The 19,374-nt window shown below is 37.4% G+C and overlaps 1 protein-coding gene across 1 annotated transcript; it reads left to right on the top strand.

Annotated features, from left to right (window-relative positions):
- The first annotated feature begins 5,003 nt into the window (after positions 1-5,003).
- Positions 5,004-17,800, top strand: adgrl4 (adhesion G protein-coupled receptor L4). The gene is made up of 16 exons (XM_069153483.1): positions 5,004-5,094; positions 5,512-5,661; positions 8,467-8,616; positions 9,228-9,377; positions 9,741-9,811; positions 10,521-10,694; positions 11,023-11,206; positions 11,365-11,478; positions 11,700-11,899; positions 13,548-13,727; positions 14,873-15,076; positions 15,421-15,641; positions 16,152-16,218; positions 16,339-16,430; positions 16,631-16,799; positions 17,263-17,800. Exons 1-16 carry the CDS (start codon positions 5,049-5,051, stop codon positions 17,323-17,325), a joined length of 2,235 nt encoding a protein of 744 aa, XP_069009584.1. The 5' UTR covers positions 5,004-5,048; the 3' UTR covers positions 17,326-17,800.
- The last annotated feature ends 1,574 nt before the right edge of the window (positions 17,801-19,374 follow it).

The following is a 19,374-nucleotide window of genomic DNA, read 5'->3' as shown; positions in this document are numbered from 1 at the left end:
AAAAGAAAGTCTCATCTTTCCTCCCCCAGCCTGCTGTTGATTTGGTCCAGTTTCACATAAATGCCATAGGTTTGATTGACATAAACCTCACCGAGCAACTAGTTATGTATTTGCTTATTGTTTATCAATACAAATTCCAAGCTTCTAAGCCAAACAATCCTCCTGCCACCTCACCTTAAGTTTAATACCGGCTCTTTAATTTAGATGGCAAACAAACACTTGTGTCAGAGATGACTGGGTATAGTCAGGGTTCGACATAATTAATGGCCTGATGATGATGAAAAGATTACGCAGGGAAAAGTCGATTTGCTGCTACTGGCCCGCTCACCCAGTTGACGTTGTGGACAGTCAGAGTCTACGTCATCAGCATGTTTCAAATTATGTCGTTAAAATGCATTGATGAAAAATACAGGGGGAGGGCGAACTGCAGAGATGCTATGATTATAAGTTCTGTTACTAACCTAAACAACCAAAACCAAAAGGAACACCTCTAATATAGTGTATAATAAATCACTGACACTATGGGTAAAGCGTTATTTTCATTCTGGTGGGTCTGGGGGTTCTTTATAACGGGTGGATGTGTTGATAAGCAATTTTTTGCTTATAAATTCACATGAAAGGAGAAGATGTCTGTATTGTTAACAAAACTGGTTACTGATGTCCCCCAGACAAAAAACAAAACAAAAAAAACTGTTATTGCTGGTTCAAGTACTTGTAGACATATCTTCAATTTGAGATAGAGTAAAAATGACTGACTTGTTTACTGTCTTTCAAATTCCAGTTTAACATCAAAAAGATAAATTGTGTTAGTTTTAACCAGAGCAGTTTAGATAATTAACATTCATTCACTGTTTCCAATCACTGTAGTTGCTCTTACACTCCTTCACAGCAACCAACAAGCTTTACAGAGAATATATTTGTTTAATTTCAGCCTTACCTTTTCCATAGTTTTAAAGACAAAAAAAAACCAGTTCACTTAAGTTTTCCATTTGTTATTTCCTTTGTGGAAGCAAGGTGCACCAAGGAGCAGAAAAGTGGTAAATTAAACTGGGATTTGTGTACGCCGTTGTTGACGAGCCCGTTAAACAGCATTAAAAAAAAAAAAAAAAAAAAAAAAAAAATGCTAGCTCAGCAATATTAAGCACAACAACCCCTTCATATTGCATAATAAATTCCTGCAGCTTAAGTCATCGCTGTGTTTTCCTGAAACAGGCAGTGCACGGGTTTTGGTGACATAGGCACCCCTCGCAGGGCAAACCACTTCATGAGCTAACTCAGCTACTGTCGCCGTCGAGTTAGGGGCCAGCAAGCCTGGAACATACTGACAAGAAAGCCTCAATAAATACATCTCTCAGCTTTCTTCTAGTTTCTTTGTTCTGTGGTGTTTGTTCCCGGGATTGTGCATCATTTAATTCAGTAAAAGGTTGGGCAAAGTTTTTTTTTTTTTTTTTTTTTTTTTTTTTAGCTTTGTGGCTAATAAATTCTAGTTTTGAAACTTACCATACTTTTTTCTCCCGCTAAATCTCCAAGCTATTCGTCTTTTTCTGGAGCAGTTTGCTCTTCGACAAGAAGAGGAGGGGTAAATAAACATGCATGGTTCAACCAGGGTTGCCAACTCTGGCTCTTCGGTGAGACACCTGCTCTCGGGCTGCCCTGAATAAATCTCTCACCAAATAAGACGAGGCTTCAAAGTCACTCTTTCATGAAAATGTAGTTACATAAGTGAAACAGAGTTCCTTTGCAAGTAGGACCAAGTCTGAACATTTTTCTACATTTCATCACTAACATGGGTTCATAAACATTACAGCCGGCGCAGCTGAAGTGCCCATCGACAGACATCTTAAAATACAAAAAAGGTTTTTCAAAGGTTTGATCCTCGTGCCGCTGCGCCGTTAATGTGAATTTAAGTTGTTTGTGGTTCTAACAGCTGTTTGCGGGATTTCCCTCCCCCCCCCCCCCCCCCCCACCTATTTATTACCAAATGACTGCAATGAACAGAATCAAGAGATTATGAGCGTCTCCAAACTGAGAGCTGCTGTGCAAATTTATGCGCTTGGCACAACAATTAATTAGGCCTATTCACTTTTGTTAATTATTCCCGACACGGAGACAGGGTCAGTCAGGATTTAACGGTGATTGACATGCTCCACATTTCTACACTTCAGACAGGTGAGCAGTCAGAGTCACAGTAGCTACTGTACATATAAATCGTTGAGCTATTACATAGCTTCAGGTTAAGTCATGAGCTTCATCATATATGTTGGGGCATTAACATTTAACTGTTGGTAAAAGGAAGTACATTTTTTTATTTATTTTGTGAGCCTTTTTTTTTTAGTAACAAAATATGTCAACAGGTTGTAACGATGAAGACACATCTTACTCTACCATAACGTGCTGTGCATAAATTATCAGAACGCAGGACTTTTCAGTGTTTAGAAAAATCTAAATTTTTGATATAACAATGTACAGCTTCGTTAAACCTATTTCCTCTGATTAATCACCCAGTTTGTTCCACCATATTCATTTTTATGCTTTTCTAATTTAGTAGAACTATGTATTGTCCTGCAAAATCAAATCAGTTTTTTGGTCTCTGAAAGTGTAGTCTGGAACACATAAGCTGACACAAATGGCTTTTGAGGTTCCCTTTTCACTGGTCAGTCAAATAGCTTGTAAAAGAGCCCTGAAATTGTGATTTATTTATTTATTTATTTTTTTTAACTTTATAAGAGGATATTCTTGATCCTCTTATCTTTCCCTGACCAAAAGCTGACCAACAAAAGTGACAAAATCTCATTTTCAACCAAAATTGAATTACCTTTCACTTCTTGAAATGCCCGACAGGTGTTATTTCATTTTTAGGATGGGTATTCCCCATTAAGAAATCGCAGGCTGTTTTGTCGAAGCAGCTCCACCTATGCATAAGCGTAATGTAAGTGTAACAGAGTTTTCCACACACACATAGCAGCTGGCATCTCTGAACCCGAGCAGAAAGCGTACTTTGTCTTTCCAACCTTGTGCACTGAAATATTCAAGAGCTGCAAGTTTATTAGACAGTTGCCGCCATCTGTGCCCCAGCGTTCAGTCCCCCCATCATGGCTGAACATAAGGCCAACATCAGAACAGATATGTGTGAGAGGTGTCAAAATAGATCCTCCACTGTATCTGTATTGCAAATCTCAATATCGCTTGAATAGCATAAACAACACTCTTCTTTTGCTCGCATACACACACATGCAAACCCACGCAAAATTTTGCAACTGTACAGTCAAATTTCCATATCCATGAGAGAGGGAAGCAAAAGAGGAAACATTTACACAAGACTGCCTCCACAAAGTTGAAGAGATCTTTTCTCTTAGGTGTCTTTTTTACAATGTCATTGTGGAGCAAGCAGGCTCCTGTGGGCTTTTACGAATTTCTTACCAAATGAGAGATTTCCTAAGACAAAAAAAGCGGAGGAGGAAGGGTGCAATCAGTCCAGGTTTGTTCGAGGCAACATCACTTCCTTCCTTACCGTGAGGAGAGTGTCAGAGCGAGACATTCAAATGTGGTTTTCACCAAGCACTTTCCCAGGACAGTAATGCAGAGCAATTCTAATGGTGTCATTCAAAGCAGCTGCCTTTCTCAGCAATAAACTGAACGCCTTGCCTAAGCAATTCAAACCGCCTCCACAGATTGCAATACAGTCAACAAAGAACTTATCTTCCAAGTGAAACTATTCATCAATGAATGTGTTTGTGTGCCAAAAAAGAAGAAGGCGGTTTGAAAAGACCTCAGTTACACCTGAATGGCTACTTCTCCTTTCTGACTGTTGTCAGTGTTTCACATTTGAATTCACCTGTTTTGTAACTGCAGTGGCAGTTAAATTCCACTTTAAAACGGCAATTCGGAGTATTGATATTCATGGGTGTGGTGAAAAAGGAAAACTGTAAATATCTGCATTTGAAATGAGTGGCAGTGGCTTTTAGGGAAGATGAAAAACTTTTTGTGTGGGTCAGTAGCCCAGCAACACTAAATAACACCTGGCCCTGCTCGTTTCCCTCACGGAGAATGGGGTCATTAGTCCATGACAGCTGGCAAAGAACCCATAATATAATGTGTTGCTTTATAACTTATCTTCAAAAGCACAGACTTAACATGTAGCCACAGTATAAAAGGCCTCAAAATTCTGTTTATATAGCCATTTTATACAATACTATGATTACTCTGGCCATGTTCATAGAAACACACAGCGTTTTCAAGGCAGTGTGTATAGAAATGTGAACAATAGCAAGCTGCAAAGTGTTTCAACAGCTTTATAAATGGAACATGGTACCTTCAATATATATCTGTTTTAAAGGAAATGTGAAAAACAAGATAGTTCAACAAAAATGCAGGGGGAAAAAAAGAACCTTGAGTGTAAATTAAAATTTGGCCACTGATAAAAATGTATTTGCCAAAATCATTATTTACTTTCCCTTTGTTTTCTAACTTTGTATACATCAAACAATCTGCATCACATTATGCAGTATATAAACTGGAATTCATAGGCTTGTATCCTCAGTTAGTTCTAGCAGTACAGGCCTGGATGATCTGCAGATATTTATAGCTTTGTCTGAGGAACACTGAGATGGTGGCTGGAATGTGTGTGTGAATTTGTGTTTAGTCCTCTGCGGAAGGGAGGGGGTCGTCCTTCAGTGGAGTTAGTTGGTGTTGTTTTGGCCTGTGTTTATGTAGCCTACTGTACATGTCAAAGTGAGAACAATGGCGTGGAGGCTTCCAAAATGGCGACATAAGTCAAAGTATCAACAACTCCACAAAAAAAAGTGACTGAATGCTGCTAGAACTCCCGTTTCATGTGGTATAAAATGAATCCAAGTGAGACAAAGTGTGTGTGGGTGCTGTGTGCTTACAGAAGGGAGCAGGCTGTATGTTTTTGAAAGCAGATTAAAGATCAGGACAGGAAGGGCCAGGTTTAGGGAAACAGGAAAACTGAGGCAAGGAAATGGACGACGTCACCAGACAGCCCACCGCAGTCTGAGCTGAAAGTAAAATCCAGACCCGCTGCGAGTATGGACTCTTTGCTCAAGTCACCAATGAAACTCGTACTTTTGACAGGTACGTGAGCTTATATGTACTACAGCATGGCAGGTGTATTCCGGTTAGACACCTGTAAATTAATTTCTATTCATGGGGTCTCCATGTTTAACTATACTAAGTTTGTGAGGGATGTATAGTTGAGATAAGATTGACGTTATAATTGTTTATATTTACAAATGAATATTTGTGTTGCCATTTAAGCTGTATTTTAAACTGGTATTTGTGTAGTTCAGTGAATCATTGACACTGATTCTGTTAAAAGATTTGAGAAGAATTAACAGGTTATCTCAGCCAGAGATTTTTTTTTTACGTTTTGTTTTTTATACCAGAACTACACATCTCAAACGGGCCCCACCAGATTCACAAAATGGTTTGGAATATTAATGTCCTGGTATAAGTATAAATATAGACAGTGTTTCTCTTGTCTCTGCGCAGCATGGCTCTCAAGTCTGATGGACCCATGCAGCCTCTCTGACATTTGTGATTCTTGTCACCAACTCGCGACATGTATGACCCTGAACAAATCAAACAACGCCTGCTTCTGTAACCATGGATATACCGGAGATGGAACCAGATTTTGCAATGGTGAATATAGACACACAAATCCAGCCCATGTATTACAGGGTATTTACAATGATGCAAGAGCACAGCGAGCCTTCTGTGTAGCTGCCACGGAAGCCCTGACTATTTTAGGAAGCCTTTGTTGTTTCTGACAGCTCATATCATATAGAAGTATGAAGCCAACGTTTGGACACGTGGATTAATTTAAATTTTTTTAGAGCATGATGGTTGATTGTACAGTGCACAGAAACTCTGATTTAAGCCCTTAAAAATATATCACAAGATAAATGAAAGCTTCTTAAGATGCCGATTCAGTTTGTATCAAAACTTAAAAAGAGTTAAAATACTATCTGTGGTCATTTTGATCAAATCAACCTGATCTGCACAGTATTGCTCTCCTGGAACCATTTATCTCCAATTATCTCAAAGAAGTCCACAGAGCAGAAGAAAATTAACCACCTGAAGATTTTTATGTGCAAGAAAATTTGTTTCTGACTATTGTTTTAGTCTTGTAATTGCATATAATAATTCATTTGCTTACTCTCAAATAATCGAGGCACCAAGTGGGTGAATTAAGGTAGTTGTGAGTAATCTGGGCCACAGTTTATATTTGATGGACTGGTTGTATTGCTTGGGAACAGATATACTTTGTATTAGCAGCTATTTGGCCCCTAAACTCACTGCAGAGTTAATCACAGAAAAAAAAAAACACTGCAAGGTGAAGAAAAATATCTCCACTATGCAGCTTTATTAGCAACATTTTTAATGGCCAGCTCTGCCTTTCAGTCAGCATTGTTACTCCTGTTGTATTTCTGGGCTGTTTAGAATTCCTGGAGCCCGTTTTGTTTCCTGACCAAGTCTGATCCCAAAAACAGCACAGCTCACACATGTCAAGGGCCAAAAGAAACTGAAAATCAAAGTCACTGTATAGAGGATCATTATATATAGAGAACAATGACTGATTTCCTTTGTAAATACAAATTTAGAATAAGAGTGGAGTTATTTGTGAACTTATGATTATTTAACGTGTTACAACCAAACTGCTCTGGAAAGTTACCCAATAAAAAAAAGTATAATCTTTGCTAATAATGGATCTCAGAAAAAAAAAATAGAAATAAAAAGTTAATCCATGTGGCATTGTAACACAATGTTTCAACAGTAGCATGGCAACAGTACAGAAATACAGATTCTGTACTTGACGATAAAAACATCAAAGTGTATTATAAAATATGTGCGTGGCATGTTTGTGTATGAATGACAGTTAAAGTGTCCTGTTTGTCACGGAGGTATTTCCTCCTTGGACGTGGTCAACTCCCTCATCAGAGCAGAGGATTTCCCTTACTGCACAGCTTTTGTGCAAAAGGTAAAAGGAGAGGAAGAGCAGAGCGTTCATCATACCAAGACCAGTGAAAACAACAGCGGGAAGTCTTACCAGGTCATTTCCAATAAACTGGGGGACAAGAGAAGAAAAGTTGTGGTTGGAAAGAAAGCTGGAACAGCACTTTCTGTAATGAGAGGACCACAGCAGCATCCACAGCAAACTGCTTGGTTTTGATATAAGTTTTTTAAATCAAACACAGGCAAAAAACTGCTCAGCAATCACATATGTGAACAATTAAAACTGCATGCAGGTTACTGCCAGCCAAGGCTTTAATCAAGACTAGATTAAGTTAGTGGAGCCCGAGAAGACAACAATGGAGCTTCATCAAGTTCAAATCCACACCAGCGCCCAGGATCGGGATCAAATTTAGTAATTACTAAAACAGCAATTGTGGAGCGTAGTTCAAGACCATACTTGTATCAGCATGTGCTCAAAGCCAGAAAAAAAAAAAACATGCCTGTATGATAGAAAAAGGATTTGGAGATACTCTGATGATTGTACCAGCTTTCTGGATTAACAAAGGGATTATTATCGAAAACCAGATTGTTACAGAAGAATATTTCTATAAAATAATTGTTCCTAAAATTGACGGTGAAATGTGTCAAAAGTTTGAATATTAGTTCTGGTTTCTGTTTTTGGAAATCAGATGTTTATGTCAGGCATGCTGTCTCCATGGCCTGTAAAGTATTTGCTGGTAACTTTAGTGTTTTGTGTTGTTATCTGTCCACTGAATCAGAGATAACTCACTGCATTATTTGAAGTTAATCATCAAGGGCTAACATCAGTTTTTGTTGTCAAAGAACAATTGCACTCTAACAGCCCAATCATTTGGCATTAATGTTCAGCAGTCTAAGAGGAATACATTTATTGTTGGAGAAGCAGAGCTGAGATTTAAATTTCTCAGTAGAGTGAAATGCATTTCAGCTTAAACACGTACAGGTTTTTTAGTAATACACTTCTGATAAACCTGCACTCAGGCTTTGTCATTACTTATTTACAATTTACTGTAAATATCCAGAAAAACTTGCAGAACTGCCATATGTTCAGGTATTTATTTGCAGTAGAGTTGATTTTTTTTTTTTTTTTTTTAAACTGGCAATTTAACGGTTTAATAGCATCAAAGGATAAATATATCCTTGTTAGAATAAAACATATTTGAAATTAAGAGTTTTAACACAAAATTAGTTATTTTTTTCTATATCTGAATACCATTTCATTTTTTAACAAAAATAAAGAACATCTTAATAGTCTCAGGACTGTTTCTAGTCATTAATCTGCTGACCAGTTGATTTCACACACTTCCTGGGTGAATCAGTAAAATGTAAACTCAGTAGAATCCAATTAAATCTGAAGAGGCTGAAGGTGTTAAGACTATCTTAATTTCTGTTTTTTGGTTTTTTATTCTCAACACACCCAGTTTGCTTTCCATTCTTGTTTTCTCTCCACAGACGACAACGAGTGCCAGAATGTGACTAATATCTGCGGGGACAGCGGGTACTGCACCAACACACTGGGCAGCTACTACTGTACATGCGTCTCCGGATACACATCAACAGGACCAACTGAGTTCCAGCCCAACGATGGCACTGGATGCACCGGTAATGCATGACTGACTTGCTCGGGATTATAAAATGTATAAAGATTTGTTTTTGCACCCGTAATGACCAGCAACAGATAATAAACTCTGACAGAGGGCCTAACACACAGATACAGTGTGTGTTAAAGCAGTTACCATGCAGCTGTGAGGGTGTCTCGTTCGCTGCACAGTAGAGGATAAATATGTTGGAGGGGATTTTTTTTTTTCCTCAACCTTTCACTTCTTTCCCATCTGCTAATGTGAGAAACCATCTGAGATCTTTTGCTTATTTTACACCAGAGGAGCAGCACCTTCAACTCCTACTAGAGGATGAAGTACCCCTGCAGATGTTTCACCATTTAATACAGATTCAGAAACAAGTAGCTGATTTTACGAGCTGATTTATAAATATTCAATGAGTAGCATGCAGACAAGTATTCCACATTCTAGGTTTGTAAAAAGAAAATGAATTAACTTCACTTAATCTTCCAGTATTTTGAGGTAGAAATACTTCAAAGTCAAATGTCTATAAGTGTGTTAATTTTGGTAAGCAGAATTCAAGTTAAAAGAGTGTCACTAAAATCAAATTGTGCTGCTTTAATTGAAGCTGAACTCTTCCTTTGCATCTTTCAGATATTGATGAATGCAAGTCAGGACAGGTCTGTGGACCAAACTCACACTGCCATAATACGAATGGATCGTTCTATTGCACCTGTCAGCGTGATTACGTCCCAACTTCAGGCACTAAGCACTTTCATCCGGAGAGAGGTGTAAGATGTAAAGGTCGGTATGAGGATGGAAGAGCACACACACAGCACACTCGCACTGGCACTTACATTCAAGGACGTACATTTTTCTTCATCTTTGTTTTTTTACTTTCTCTTTTACATGCACACAGAACACAGACGCAGCCATTTTAAACATTGTCTTGGAGAATCGATTACGCAACACATCAAGCAAACGGTGTAATCCTAATTTTTTTTTTAACGTTTTAAGCAATGTTGATGACAAAGAGAGCAAAAGCGTACCTGTCTTTGTCACCAACATTGCTTAAAATTAAATTCAGACTCTGCTGCAACAACCTTTATCCTAGTGAAATCATGGAAATGAATAGAAGTGATAATTTTGAAAATGGTTTCTTTCCAGAGCATACCCAGAAAAACTGCCATGACAACATCAGATGTCTGACACAGACTGTCAACAAAACACTTGAATATGTAAGTGCCCCTCCTCAGGATTTCAGTCGAATAAGGTAAAAATAGATGTGATGACGCTGCCATCTGTTGGAGAGACAGAAGATAACCATAAAACAGTCTGAAACTACTAAATGTTGTACATTAACATGGACTCACAGCACCAGCCACGATAATACAAATGCTACGGGCAGTACCAGCAGTTCTACTGCTCTGGACCTTCAGTTGTGCCACCTTCAGGCAAGAAAAGTAGAAGCAGCAGGTTACTGGAGAGCAGAAGAGATAAGAACATGTTCTGGTTAGGTGACAATTATTTTTCAAACTCACTTGCCTGATGGTTAAACTAAATTAAATTCTGAAGCTAATATTTGCAGTTTAACAGCAGTACATTTTATGTAAATTCCAGCAAAAAAATGTATAGAATAAATGAAAATGGTTTTCTATTTAAAGTTTTACAACTATACACAATATGTAACAACTATGACAAACAAAAGAAAACTTCAACACTTCCTGCAGGAGCTTCCGCTGCTTTTCTTTCCTGTCGGTGGCAAATTTTAGCATGTGTTGTCTTGCTAAATATGAACGTGAACATGTGTGAGTTTAAAAGTGAGCTACATTCAAGCTGCAAGTATAAGTGCAAAGTTTGGTTATTTCAAAGTCTGGAAAATGAACATTTTAGGTCGTACAATACTCTTTGAATTATTTGATTTCAAATACGTTTTCCCTCCCCTAGATGAGCAACCTCACAGAGCCCCACAGTCTACTGAAGGAAATTGCCAAGCAGACGTCTGGTGAACTTACCTCAGTGGAAGTGATCGCATATGTTGAGGCCTTGAGTCGATCCGCATCGATGCTGGCAGAGAAGGATTACCCTGTCAAACCATCTGCCATCAACTCAACTCTTTCAGTAACCTTTGTTTACCATTCTCGTTCCTTAGTCAACATTTACAGTTCATCCTGAGAAGCAGTTACACTTTGAACTGCTTTATGAAAAAAATGGCACTGAATACAGTTCAGTTGTGTTTTTTTGAAATTTTGCTGAAGGTTGTTTTGTTCCCCAAAAGCTGACAATCACACCAAAATCATTCTCCGGCCTTTATCTTGTACAGACTAGTTAGAAACGTAATCACATCCAGTAAAAAAAGGAAAGGCCAGAAGAGACAAATCTGTGCAGACATAAAGTAAATTCTATATTATTGCAAATGTCCTACTAAAGAAAATGTCTGTTCAAACAGAAATTAGTGAAAGCGGTAAACAACCTGGTGGAAAAGGATGAACTGGTGGCTTGGAGCAGAATGAAAGAAGAGCGTCGTGAGCACACCATCACCAAGCTGCTGCACATTGTTGAAGGAAGTGCTCTGACTCTGGCCAGCAACTACATAACTCCAGCTGAGCTGGAAATCAAAGATACTGAAATGGGTAAGATAATTATGAACATGGAGAGCTCTCACAGACACTCAAATTATATTAAATTGCCCTGCCATTTATTCCCACCTGTGTGCAGGAAAGTGGGGTCATTTTCAGTTTTTTTATTTCTTGATTTCCCTCACTTTTTTCTTTTTAATCATCAACCACAGAATTGAGACTCTTCACCTTAGATGCTCATCACACAAGAGCTAAAGTGTCTGCTTCCATGGGAGGAGATCACATCAACCTAACACCAAAACAGAGACCAGAGGCAGACAGAAATGGTAAAGGGACGTGAAAGGAATATACAATCAACTGCCGTCTATGACAAAGATGATTTTTTTTTTTTCTTTTGTCCGTGCTTTCTATGACCTGAGAGACAAGCAAACTAATAATATAAAGCCATGTGATAATTGCCTGGCTAAGGCAAAAGTAAAAGTTTGATCAGAAATACAGAAAATTTGACTCCCTCCCGTCTTTGTCCGACTGTTCTTTTGTCCATCAGGAAGTGTGTCGGTGGTGTTTGTGCGATATGACAGCATCAGTGACATCCTGAAGCCCAGCAGCGACCCAGGTGTCACTGACTACTCGCGGTATGCAGGAACAGGGGAAATCACTGTCAACTCCCAAGTCGTAGCAGCAGCCATCAAACCTGCTGACGTTTACCAACTTGACCATGTCACCTTCACTCTGAGGCACAATGAGGTAAAGACTACACAGACTGCTGAGGCTGGCGACATTGTTTTTCACTTCTGCACTCTTAACATATACTTTCCAAATGTATGCGGCTTCAGAGAGGCACTGTTTTCTTTACCAGTGAGGTTTTTCTTTAGGATTTTCTTGAAAAGCATTGTCACTGTGAGCCGGGTCTTTATTATTCTTTTTTATTTAATGTAAAGAGACATTTGCTGAAACAAGCTGCAGTTCATTCAAGATGATCTGATTGAGAGCAGCATTTATAAAAATTGTTCATTTTATTTAAGAATTTTTACCCATTTTAATTCCAAAATGTTTTTCTGCCACTTTAAACTAGCTGCTAGTTCCACGTTCAGTGGAGTAATTTATTTTTAACATTAACTAGCAGTATCTTGTTAAGTTCCCTCTGTAATATCGCATCATATGTATCCATGTCAGACTGTGAACATCTCTGCGTTGCTGTTATGTTGTGAGAAATAGCTTATATATTTCCAGACTGGGTCTGGCAGCAACTCGACAACTGATAGTTTCCATTTAAGCCAAATTTAAATGAACTCACATTGGAGGAACACTTAGCACTTTGTGTTAAAGGTTCTTTTTAGGAAATCTAAAGATTTTGGTCCATGTATTTCTGTCATGACCTTTCATTTAAGGAGAAAACGCAGAGGAAACATGCAGAGATGATGGAGAAAAGTAGGTAATGAGATAAATAACCCTAAAAGTTAATCTACTGGTGTTTTCTTTTAAGATAATTAAAATGTATGAGAAAGTAAAATCATTATTTTTGTTGGACCCGTGAGGTTTAAGTCCAACAAAGGAGGTGTTGATTTATGTTGAGCAGTGAACATTCTCTGTAAATTGCCTTTAAAGAGAAACAATCTATTATTTGGGCTCCAATCTTATGCTGCCACCAGTGAAATGTTTTTTTTTCCCTGTAATGCACTGTTTTGTTTTTTTTCCATGTGGCTTCTGTTCAGTGTTTTATGACAAGCTTTGAACACGTATTGTTAATTTGAAGGGAAATTAAAGAGATTCAAGAGTACAAATTACTATTTACACATGACCTATAACAAAATCTTGTATAAGATGGGCTAAATACAAATCTAACTAAATGAAGTTCAAATTTACTATTATCATATTTGAAGTAAAATTGGACATAATCACTTATGAAAACTATATCGACCTCTTCCCTTCCAAATGTACATGTTTCAGCGATAAATAATCCTCCCTTGGCAGCATATTTGGACTTCTGTACATTTGTACATCCCAGTGAGGACTCTCTTGCACGAAAATACTTACAGTCTAAGCCCTAAAATTGTGAGCAAGTTTAAAGTTAGAAATAAAAGAAAAATAAATAAAATGCAAAAACACAGAAATAATGTGGGAAAACGTCAATGTAGCACAAAAATAAAAATGGTGCATAAAACAAAAGTATATCAAAGTATTTTTAATATAATGTCTGAAGTCTGTTGCACACAGACTCTGGATGAACTCCCGTCATCCTTTTTCACTGCTTTTTTTTTGGTGAGACCTGCACAAGCAGTTGTAACCTCCTACTAATGTGGCATCACAAAGCATTGCGCAACAAAAACAAATACAAAAAAAAACTGCTGCATCCGCAGTTAACAGCGTCTTTGTTCCTCTCCCTCCCCTGAAGCCCATAGACCCTAAAGCTGATGTGACGAAGTGCGCCTTCTGGGAGTACGAGGTGGGCAGCCTGCAGGGCCGCTGGGCTACTCATGGCTGCAAGACAGTCCACGTCAACAGCAATGCTACCACCTGCTCCTGCAATCACCTCACACACTTTGCCATCCTCATGTCCTCAGGCCGAGCCAATGTGAGTGATCGTACATTAAAATACTATACTGTTACAGTTCAAAGGTATTTCCTTTTTTTTCACTGTAGTTTTGAATTCTTTATTCAGAGGATTTTTAGGTTAAAATGTTGACCATCATGCTGAGCTGATTGTCTGGAGTTCACACATTTTCAATGTCAGTTTGTTCTAATTTTTAACACATACAAATGCTGTATATTTTCCTTTTGTACCCCTAAGATATACGTTATGCTTAGATTGTAACCAGCCACTGTCCTGTGAAAATTATGTGTAATAACAATTGATTTGAACATTTTCAGATAAGGTTTTAAATGGTTTGGTGAATTTAGGACGTTGTCAATGAAGGGACACGTAATCCTTCATTTCATTTCTCTCTCCAAATTTAGAGATAGGTGGTTTGATTTGTTAAAACATAATGTAATAAATGTTCCTACTTATTGTTTAGGGTCATATTACAGGTTTTTTTTAAAGGCCAGTTCCAGTGTTTTGGGTTGAAAGCATACATTTTTAATATTACACTGTAGGACCATTTTTACTTTTCAAGACTATTGTAAGTTCTCTTCCTTCCTGCCCTAAAACTGTCCACTGAATCCAAAGTCAGTGGAAGCCTTTTGAGGTAAGCATATCGTGGAGGCAAGGTGCCTCACTGCACATATTTGATGGCAGAGAAACTCTGAGAGATATCCACCCACTATTTTTTAAATATACACTCAGTATTGCCTCTAAATTCTGAAACTTTTCCCAGCCCACTGTTCATTTTTCTTATTCAAACTGTGAAGTGTATTGGAAGTGTCAAATCAACGCAAGAACTAAGAGTTGGGAGGAGATGTGGGAGCAGTGCTTTTGTATAGTCTGAGTGTGTGTTTAAAAAGGGACAATTAATTTGCCAAGAAAAGAAAAAACAACAGCGATGTTAATTTAGATGAATCACACAGACTCACTTTTTATGTGACGACAACAGACCATATGTATAATATACGAGTGTCAGGACCAGAGTGGACCCAGTCTATCTACAGGCCATCATATTGATGCGACCTCAGCCTATACTGTACCTATGTTGTGCTTTTAAACAGAAAACACAACAAATTACAGCTTCAGCATACCATGAAACTGTGAATGAAATACCTTCCTTTCCATTTGCTTCCCAGCTGGTGGCCCACCATAACATCCTGACCCGGATCACCCAGCTTGGGATGATCATCTCCCTCATCTGTCTGTCCATGTGCATCTTTACCTTCTGGTTCTTCAGTGAGATCCAGAGCACCAGAACCACCATCCACAAAAATCTGTGCTGCAGCCTCTTCATGGCCGAGTTCATCTTCCTGGTGGGGATCAACATGAACACACATAAGGTGAGGATACACTCAAACCAAATCTCTCGCTTGCTTGTCATTGGACAGATCTGTTCTCTCATTTAATAGTTTAGATCCATTCTCATTTACATTCTGCTGGTATGTTGAATAACACTCTTTTATTTATCCTGCTTATTCAGTATTTCAGGCTTTCAGTATTAAATGCTTCTTTGACATTAAACCACAAAAAAATAGCAGGACAGCTTTTTATAAGAGAGGCTAAATAAACAAATGTTTAATGAGGGTAAATGACATTTATGATAAATAGAAACAAAATTGCAAATTTTACGCATAATAAAATTGTCAAATCTCTCCCTTTCTTTTCTTGTCTGTTTTCTTGGCAGCTCTTCTGCTCTGTGATAGCAGGGCTGCTGCACTATTTCTTCCTTGCGGCCTTTGCCTGGATGTGCATCGAGGGCATCCATCTGTACCTAATAGTGGTCGGCGTCATCTACAACAAAGGCTTTCTGCACCGTAACTTTTATATCTTCGGCTATGGGAGCCCGGCAGTAGTGGTGGCCATCTCGGCAACGTTAGGCTCCAAGTATTACGGCACTGATAAAGTGTAAGCCAAAAATATTTCAGCTTTTTGCGTGCGGAAATGCAATAAGACAAAGGCTTGCACAATGATTTCTTTTCATACTCATCCAGCATTTTTCAGGGAGTGAGATAAACAAATTATATTAATTATAAGTACAATTGGACAGAGATTAAAATTTGGCCTGCAGGGATTTAAAGGAATTTGGAGTTGCTTGGACTGTCTGGCAGAAGTTAATAACTGAATTAAAAGAAATTCTGAAAGGTTTTGAGTACCACAGAGAGTTTGAATAGAAATATCCTGCTGTTTATTAGTGCAAAATACAATTGCAAGAGAAAGCTTATGCATAAGAAATCCTAGTTGTTCATTAAAACGAGAGGAAGTCGTTTTTCTAACCAACTGGTTTTGTCCTTAGATGAAGGTACAGTATGTACAGTCCCATACAATGTTGTTGTAATTAACATGAGGCTGGATTAGACCAAGGTTGTAAAATACTTAAATTCAGATTCAATACAAATTTAACACTTTATATTTTAGGTGCTGGCTGAGCACAGAAAACCACTTCATATGGAGCTTCATTGGACCTGCATGTTTGATCATTCTGGTAAAATCAGAGCTCTTTGTAACTTTGTAATTTTCAAACATTAATTCAAATCAGCAGAGGGATTGTTTCAGCGATAAATATTCATTTGATTGTGTTTGTTTTGGTCGGTTTCCACTAAAGGTTAATCTCTTGGCTTTTGGGGTAATCATCTACAAGGTGTACCGGCACACTGCTGTGAAAAGGCCTGAAATCAGCCACTATGAAAACATCAGGTAGGATTATCAGTACTCCTGTTGAGTAGGTCAAAAACATATTACAAGTCAAATTGTGAGGTTCTTTATCTGGTGGTGATATCATGTGGGGCACTTGCAATATTATATTACAAATTAATTAATTACAAATCTTTGTTTGCTCAAAAAGAAGGCTTGTCGCTGTATGTGCAGGGTGTTTAAGTCACTAATATCCCCCTCAGGTCCTGCGCCCGTGGTGCCTTGGCTCTACTGTTTGTGCTCGGTGCCACCTGGACCTTTGGAGTGCTGCACATTCTCAACGAAACCACCCTCACCGCCTATCTGTTCACCATCACCAACGCTTTCCAGGGAATGTTCATCTTCATCTTCCTTTGTGTGTTGTCCAGAAAGGTAACATACTAACTTCTCATTTTGCCTGGATACTTTTATTTATTTATTTATTAACTATTGTGGACAGAATAGAAGCAAGGCAATTACAATTAATGACATTGCTTTTATTAAAGTATTACAATATAATATAATATATCATATCATATCTCTAACTAGGACAAACACCACATCACTACGGCGTTTTTACATATGGGACCTTTCCTTTCCTGCCTCTCTTCAGACTGTCAACTGTCAAATAGATTGATAAAAAAGGAAAATCATATTTTTACCTGTTCCAAGTAAAACATTTGTTAAGTAAAAGTATCAAGTAACATAACATGGAAATAATAATTATTTCAGTATAAATACCATGTTATATTATATTATAGTATAGTATAGTATAGTATATTATACTATATTATTATATTATATTATATTATATTATTCATTTTAATCCTGTACTGTTTTCTTTGTGTCGTTCCAGATTCAGGAGGAGTACTACAGGCTTTTTAAAAATGTGCCATGTTGTTTTGAATGCCTAAGATGAATTAATGCAGCCAAAGCCTGACCATCTGCTCTTGTACAATAATAGTCGACAGTACAGCTTCATAATATCCTGTGACTCATGCATTCAGTTTTGTAAAAATGCCGTGGGAGGAATAGATTAGTAAAGATGTCAAATAAATGAGAACATGTAGCACTTGTAGTTAAATGTCTTATTTTCCTATTCAAAGACTGGAGTCATCAATACATCATGTTTGTTTCATTTATATTCCTGACTTTTATACACAATACAATAAAACAGATGTAGCAACTTTTTTCACAAAAGACATTATTCTAAGAAAATAACAACAGATTGAAAATAGTTTGTATATTTTCACTTTGATATAATACCTTTGCAGTTATCAGCATTACACTCCCAATAACCTGCACAGTCTCAGTCTTTGTTCCTTTCTTGTGTTTGAAATTGATTTGTAAATTATTAAAATGAATGTGCCAAACCAACACATCTCTGTTGCTCACTTGTTTTATGTGCAAAATCAATGGTTCTGTTTAATGCTTTCTTCAAATTCACTTTCTGAATGACATAGCTGAGTGTACATCGAATTAAATATTCTTTTCTGTGTTTTCAGTCCACAATACATGGTGAAGATTACATAGGACAATGGCCCCATCTACTGGACATAATGGTAAACACTCTTTATACAAGCCCTTACAATCAAAACACAATCACATAATATGTTCTGTTTATTACATTAAAATGCAATGACATAAATTAAAGTGGTAATAAATGTATATGTATACTCTATTTAGTTCCCAGTATTATTGTACAGTCTGTCTCCTGGGCTGCAGATTGTTGTAATGAGTTTAAGAAGCAATTGCCTCAGGTCGAACAATATACCAAATTTATGAAACTCCTGATATTATGAATCTTCTCCTCACTTCAAATTCATAAATTGTCTGAAACCCAAATAATTAAATCAAACACAGTCAAACGGAAAGTCCTGAAATTTACAGATGCAGTCCTAAATCTTATTCTCTAATTAACTAAAAATTAAGTCTTAGTGTTAGCCTTTTTTGTTACCTAATCTGAATCTGTTTTTAAACAGTAATAAATTTACAACTAAAACCGACAAAAATGTGACTGGAGTGTAAACAGCCCCGCTTGACCTTGACTTCATGTGCTGGCATTTAAACTCCAGAAAAATATTAGTTTCATTGCGTCTCAGTGCTGTAAAAGTGGAGAAGACTCCAGCATTTAAATAGATACTGGGTTTGACTGTAACAAACTCAAAAATATTTTTGTAATATTCAAAACAATCCAAGTTTCTTAATTTAATTTCATGACAAAAATGTCATGTTAGAGCCCTCTGCTGGCTAATGCAAAAAAAAAAAAAAAAAAAAAAAAAAGTGGATGACCAGATAAAAATAAGCCTGAGAATAAGAGAGGTATGAAAGGTTCCATGAGTACGATTACATAAGGGACCCCTGTGCTGTGCAATAAGAACACAAGCCTAAAAGATGACAAGAATAAACACTACGGCTGATTGCTGCTTGATGTCATCACCCTCAAACTGTTCATACACGGCTCAAGCAAATTTCGAAAATAGGCATGAAGAGCAGCGATTCACCACACTGTTTGTTTGCATCCTGGAGGAAATCTTTCTGCTGCCAGGGGACAGTGTACTGCGAACAAAGTAGAAAAACAAGACCTGTGCTATTATTTGAGAAGTAAAAGCGTAAACCAGCCAGAATCTTCTCCCTATAGTCAACATGGCTGCACATCACCGAGGGATCAGATATGGATGCCACTGGATTTGTCCCTCCGTTTAACTGTGAAAAACTTACTTAATTTTATAAGTGATTAAAAATTTGGTTTTGCCCAAAATTTACATTTGCCTTTATGTAAGAAATATCACAACAAAATATATTTTTATATTATTATTTTTTTTTTAATTAAAAAGTAATTAGCAATTTTTTAATTATTTTTTTTTTTTTTTTTTTTTTTTTTTTTTTTTTTTTTAAGGTATGAAGGTTATGTAATCCATGACCGCAACCAGTGTTGAGAGACGTATCTTTCACAAATTGTTCATGT

This window comes from Embiotoca jacksoni, unplaced genomic scaffold (assembly GCF_022577435.1).
Source record: "Embiotoca jacksoni isolate LCO1_2020_lvr unplaced genomic scaffold, fEmbJac1.0.p SCAF_19, whole genome shotgun sequence".
NCBI lineage: Eukaryota > Metazoa > Chordata > Actinopteri > Embiotocidae > Embiotoca > Embiotoca jacksoni.
The sequence above is the reverse complement of the archived record's forward strand: the minus strand, read 5'-3'. Positions and strand labels throughout refer to the sequence as shown.

What these genes read in the sequence shown, in the direction of transcription:
- adgrl4 (XM_069153483.1), top strand. Translation starts at nt 5,049, where the DNA reads ATGGACTCTTTGCTCAAGTCACCAATGAAACTCGTACTTTTGACAG. An exon ending in GAGAGGTGTAAGATGTAAAG is followed by an intron (nt 9,378 to 9,740) that starts GTCGGTATGAGG and finishes GTTTCTTTCCAG; the next exon opens with AGCATACCCAGAAAAACTGC. An exon ending in TGTCCTCAGGCCGAGCCAAT is followed by an intron (nt 13,728 to 14,872) that starts GTGAGTGATCGT and finishes TTTGCTTCCCAG; the next exon opens with CTGGTGGCCCACCATAACAT.